Source organism: Otolemur garnettii, unplaced genomic scaffold (genome assembly GCF_000181295.1).
Source record: "Otolemur garnettii isolate 467f Iridium unplaced genomic scaffold, OtoGar3 scaffold00116, whole genome shotgun sequence".
NCBI lineage: Eukaryota > Metazoa > Chordata > Mammalia > Primates > Galagidae > Otolemur > Otolemur garnettii.
The window spans coordinates 5,586,449-5,592,725 of NW_003852511.1; the positions used below are offsets into that span (position 1 = coordinate 5,586,449).

A 6,277-nucleotide genomic window follows, 5' to 3' on the forward strand; every position below is an offset into this window, starting at 1 on the left:
CAGCTCTTGGGCTTAGGCGATTCTCTTGCCTCAGCCTCCTGAGTAGCTGGGACTACAGGCGCCTACCACAACACCTGGCTATTTTTTGTTGCAGTTTGGACGGGGCCGCGTTTGAACCCGCCACCCTCAGTATATGGGGCCGGCACCCTACTCACTGAGCTACAGGTGCCGCCCAATGCCTGGCTATTTTTAGACATGGGGTCTCGCTCTAGCTCTGTCTGGTCTCAAACCAGTGAGCTCGGGCAATCTACCCATCTCGGCCTCCCACAGTGCTAGGATTACAGATGTGAGCCACAGAGCCAGGCTTTGGACCAAACAAGTTTCAAATTACTGAGTCTTAATATCCTTACCTAAATGTGGGATGACAACAGCATTCACCTCACAGCGTGACTCGAGCATGAACTAAGATTATGTTTGCAAAGGGAAAGCACAATATTTGGCATAAGAAGCTTAATCAAAAGTATTATGAATATGCATTGAAATGTCCTTACCCACAAATATCCAGTAACATTACTAATTAATTCTTTAGGAGAAATTCCTAGAAGTATAAATGGCTCAGATATAAGACCAACCACTTAGAGGGTAATTACATTGTGAAACTATTCTTCAAAAGATGTGAGTGAACGTAGTCTGCATTAGAGAAGCAGCTCACCTTTTGGGTCGAGGAAGGCCCATGGGAGTAAGATTAGGATCTGGCCTAGGAATGGTTTTCCGGATGCGAATCTGCGAGACTTTCTTTGGCCTCTTCTCTGGCTCAGCCTATTTTTAGGGGTTAACAAGAAAGATGGTCAAATTGTGAGATGTTTTGTTTTCTTTCTTTCTTTTTTTTTTTTTGAACAGAGTGTCCCACTTTGTTGCCCTCAATAGAGTGCCATAGCATCACAGCTCACCGCAGCCTCTAACTCTTGGGCTGAAGCAATCCCCTTGTCTCAGCGTCCCAAGCAGCTGAAACTACAGATGCCCACCACCCAGCCTCAGGAGATGAAGGTAAGGTCACAGATAAGGTTTTCCTGTTTCTTTTTTTTTTTTTTTTTTTTGCAGTTTTTGGCCAGGGCTGGGTTTGAACATGCCACCTCCAGCATACAGGGCCAGCACCCTACTCCTTTGAGCCACCACAGGCACTGCCCCTTTTCTTTTTCTTTCTTTCTTTTTTAAATAAATAAAATGTTAAGTACTTGTGTGTTTCGACCCTGCCTTGCCCCAAACCAGGACTCAGTGTGGTAAGCTCAGCTTTAAGGAACCCAACCTAGTTTTGATCAATTGTACAGGGTAGGCAGGTGAGACGGTGAGGATCTGTAAGGCCATAATACAGATGAGGAACCTGAACCTCAGCAAAGAATGAAGGCTCAATTCCAAAGGGCGGTGAGGAGGGCTGGGACTTTGATCTTGGTTGTCTTCATCACAGCATACTCCCTCATTGATCATAGCCTAATTTAGCAGAAATCACATGTTCAATCCACACTGTATTTATTACTGGAACCACTCACATAGTACAATTCCCCAAGAGGGCTTTTCTTTTCCATGTTATTGCCCCAAAGGAGAACTACGTAGAGATAGGGGTCTCACTCTTGCTCAGGCTAGTTTCAAACTCCTGAGCTCAAGTGATCCACCCACCTCAGCCTCCGAGAGTGCTAGGATTATAAGCTTGAGTCACCACATTTGCCCTTTTTTTTTCTTTTCTTTTTGAGACAGGGTCTGGCCTTATTGCCCAGGCTGGTCTCAAATTCCTGGGCTCAAGCAATTCCCACCTTAGCCTCCCAAGTAGAAGGGACTGCAGGTGCACACAACCTTTATTCTTCTCTGCTGTATACCTGAAGAGTTGTCTTGGGCTACGTATTAAATATACAAACACTGATAAGCAAAAATAAACAAGTCTGTGCATAATATTCACGATATCTGATACCACAGAAACAGTCCTCAAATAATCTACATGCAGCCTGAGAGCCACAGGTTGGACACTCCTGCAACATTGGCAAGAAAAACGGATCTGTAAAACAGTGCAGCCCAAGGAATCCAGTGTACCCTTCACTGGCCAAGCAGAAAAACTCTCTAGGACTCAGTGGAAGGTGATGGTGGTAAGTAAAGCCAGTCTGTACCCGTCATGTGAAAGGAGTCAGTCATGGCCACCTCCCATGTCCTGTCACCTGACCCCACCAGCACTTCATTCACACTTACCTCTTTCTGTTCTGGAGGGCTGCTCTGTGGGCAGGGACATGCTACTGTCACACCATCCAACTCATCAAATCCAGGAACTTGGAAGTCAGAGGCTGAAAGCAGGAGCTTGCTCACAGCTGATTCTGTTACCAAGCAAGACCTTGGTACCAAGGCAGAGAATGTAGGTTCTAACCTAGCACCGTAGAGAGAAAGAAAAATATGAGAAGGGTTTCAACTTCTCCAGACAAGAGTTGAAGACTCCTTCTCTCCAGAAATGACATCACTAGTCAACTTCTTTTCTAGCTGCTTCTAGATATCACTTGTGTTTAGCTATGTAAAAAACTACAAGAATGTGGTCAATCCATTTCATTGGCACGGAGTTTTATAAAAAAAAAAAATGTAAAAAGGAACAGATTTTGGTAGGAAGAAGAGACATATTGAACTAAACAAATTAACAGTGTTTAGAGGAGGTCAATCTGAGACTGAAGCTGGCTAAACAAGGAGACAAAAAAATTTGAGACTTCTGGTGTAGTAAACTGGCTAGTCATTTTTGCCTAAAAAAAATTAAAAAGATAGTATTGATAACACGTCCCTAATTGCTAGCTGTAACAGAAGACACGTGAATCCCAGTGATGTTTACCTGAGAGACGTGGATCAGGTTTACAAGGACAAGAGGTCAAGTGGTGCCATGCCTGACCTCTGTCACCTTCACACACATGCACATGCATTCTCTCTCACATACACCGCCCCCCCGACCCCCTTGTACTTACCTCATCTGACTGCCTCTGGTGTTATATGAAGCTTCCACGCCTGGGAGAGGCACATATGGTAATATGGTGTGGCTGAGGTGAAGTAAAAGTACAAAAGCAATAGGTTAGGGCAGTTAGGGACCACAGGAAAGGTGTTGATGCCATTGTGTTTGCACACAATCCTTTATTAGAGCCCCAGGAAGATAAGAAATGTCAGTTACTTTGCATCCAACCAGAAGAATTACATTTATGTGCCATGAATGGTATTGGGGCAGGCTGACAAGAAGATTGTTTTCTAATTTAAATGGAAAAAAATTAGAGAAATAAAGAGAGGACAGTAAGAGAAGGAAAGAAAACAGTAACTTTGAGCTCCTCCTTCTAATCAAGTTGAACATATATATATTAAAAATTTTCTAAAAAATAATTTAAAGATAAAAATACATTAAACTACTAGCTCTATATTAATTCTTTTCTTTCTTTCTTTTTTTTGAGACAGAGCATCAAGCTGTCGTCCTGGGTAATGCACCATGGCATCACAGCTCACAGCAACCTCCAATTCCTGGGCTTAAGTGATTCTCTTGCCTCAGTCTCCCAAGTAGCTGGGACTATAGGCCCTGCCACAACACCTGGCCACTTTTTGGTTGCAGTTGTCACTGTTGTTTGGCAGGCCTGGGCTAGATTTGAACCCACCAGCTCTGATGCCTTAGCCGCTTAAGCCACAGGTGCCAAGGCATTTTTTTTTGGAGATAATCTCACTTTGTCTCCCTGGGTAGAGTGCTGTGGCTTCACAGCAACCTCAAACTCTTGGGCTTACGTGATTCTCTTGCCTTAGCCTCCTAAGTAGCTCGGACTACAGGCGCCCGCCACACCGCCTGAATATTTTTTGGTTGTAGTTTGGCCAAGGCCAGGTTTGAACCCACCACCCTTGGTATATGGGGCCGGTGCCCTACTGAGTCACAGGTGCCGCCCAATAAACCAATGGGTTTATTTTTTATTTATTTTTATTTGCAGTTTGGCCTGGGCTGGGTTCAAACTCACCACCCTCAGTATGTGAGGCTGGCACCCTACCCACTAACCCACAGGCACCACCCCCAACCTGTATTTTTTTAAAAGTTTATTGACAACATCTCTGTCCACAGTTAGGGCAACTTTTATTTTTCAGACAAGGTTTCATTCTGTCACCTGGGGTAGAGTGCAATGGCATCATTGTACCTGGTGGCAACCTCAAACCCCTGCCTCAAAGTCCCAAGTAACTGGGACCACCGATGTGTGCCACAATGCTCTGCTAATTTTTCTTTTTTTTTTTTTTTAAGAGACAGAGTCTCACTTTGTCACCCTCGGTAGAGTGCCATGTTGTCATAGCTTACAGCAACCTAAAACTCTTGGGCTATGTGATTCTCTTGCCTCAGCCTCCCAACTAGCTGAGACTACAGGTGCTGCCACAATGCCTGGTACTTTTAGAGAGGAGGTCTCGCTCTGGCTCAGGCTGTCTTGAACCTAGGAGCTTAGGCAATCCAGAATGCTGGGATTTCAGGTGTGAGTTATAGCACCCAGCCTTTTCTATTTTTTGTAAAGATGGGGATCTCACTCTTGCACAAGCTGGTTTTGAACTCCCAGCCTCAAACAATCCTTCTAGTTTGGTCTCCCAAAGCACTGGGATTACAGGTATGAGCTATGGGCTCAGCCCAACCTCTATTGCACAGTGCTGAAGAACAAGGTTCAAATGAGAAAATTCTATGGGGCGGTGCCCATAGCACAGTAGTTACAGTGCCAACCACATGCACTGAGGATGTCAGGTTTGAACCTGGCCTGGCCAGCTAAACATCAGTGACAATTGCAACAAAAAAAAAATAACCAAGGGCAGCACTTGTGGCTCAGTTAGTAGGGTACCGGCCCCAAACGCCAAGGGTGGCGGGTTCAGACCTGGCCCAGCTAAACCGCAACAAAAAAACAGCTGGGCGTTGTGGTGAGCACCTATAGTCCCAGCTACTCGGGAGGCTGAGGCAAGAGAATCACCTGAGCCCAGGAGCTGGAGGTTGCTGTGAGCTGTGTGATGCTGCCACGGCACTCTATGGAGGGCAATAAAGTGAGACCCTGTCTCTCTCTTTTTTTTTTTTTGAGACGGAGCCTCAAGCTTTCCCCCTGGATAGAGTGCCATGGCATCACAGCTCACAACAACCTCCAACTCCTGGGCTCAAGCGAGTCTCCTGCCTCAGCCTCCCAAGTAGCTGGGACTACAGGCACCCGCCACAACGCCTGGCCATTTTCTGGCCGCAGCCATCATTGTTGTTTGGCGGGCTGGGGCTGGGGACCCGAACCTGCCATCCCAGGTGTATGTGGCTGGTGCCCTAGCCGCCTGAGCCACAGGCGCTGAGCCAAGACCCTGTCTCTTAAAAAAAAATAATAACCAAGAGTTGTGGTGGGTACCTGTAGTCCTAGCTGCTTGGGAGGCTGAGGCAAGAGAATCACTTAAGCACAAAAGAGTTTGAGGTTGCTGTGAGCTGTGACACCATAGTACTCTACTGAGGGCAACATAGTAAGACTCTGTCTCAACTAAAAAAAAAAAAAAGAGAGAGAGAAAATTCTATGGAAATTATAATAAATCCTTGCTAAATCTTGTTTTCTGGAGCTACCCAATCTATCTTGCCAGAAAACATTCTAAGTATGTTCAGAAAAACAGCAGCCTCTCTAAACTTTGAGCCCAGGCACTTTTAAAGCCAATGAGACAAAAAATTCCCTACAAAGGGCCCTTTACCTCCAGCTTCCACTTGAATTTAAATAAAATGAAACCCAGACATAGGAAGGGATTAAAAAAAAATTCTACATAAAGAAACAGAAAAGTCAAGTAAGAAACAGTTCTGGAAGAGGAAAAAGGGGCAAGGATAACACTTTCACAGGGTGAAATATCTACCATCTACACTAAATTTAGGAATATAGTTTAAAGAAAGCAGTATAATTTAAAGCTGTGCACAACAATCATGAGATTTTTAGAGGCATATCAACAAACCAGACAATAAAAGCAGTGTACCATCATTTAAAATAATCTGATTAATTATAATTTATTTTTATGGCTGCCTTACAAAAAGTGAATAGTAATTCATCTTTCAATTTCAATCAGTAATGAATGGTCAGGTTCTAGGGTACTTTTCTGAAATCCTTTTAGTTTTCTGCTAAGATGCTCAGAGCACTACACAATATGCATAAGTAGCTTTTTAATGATACAGCATAATTCTAAACCAGGATTAGTAGCCATGTGTCTATAGTCTCAGTCACTTGGAAGGCTGAGGCAGGAGGAGGATTGCTTGAGTCTAGGAGTTCAAATACAGCCTGGGCAACAGGTCTGAAAAAAAATTAAAAAAAGAATGATTCGGCTC

The 6,277-nt window shown here is 44.4% G+C and overlaps 1 protein-coding gene across 4 annotated transcripts in view; it reads right to left on the reverse strand.

Annotated features, from left to right (window-relative positions):
* PRR14L (proline rich 14 like) overlaps positions 1–6,277 on the reverse strand; it is a 78,117-nt gene that overhangs the window by 26,788 nt on the left and 45,052 nt on the right. For all 4 annotated transcript variants that reach the window (XM_023517683.1, XM_023517682.1, XM_023517684.1 and 1 more), the window contains 3 exons: positions 2,925–2,996; positions 2,176–2,347; positions 653–759 (listed from right to left, as the gene is read on the reverse strand). In XM_023517683.1, the coding sequence (XP_023373451.1) occupies positions 653–759; positions 2,176–2,347; positions 2,925–2,996 (351 nt within the window). The remainder of the gene's footprint in view (positions 1–652; positions 760–2,175; positions 2,348–2,924; positions 2,997–6,277) is intronic.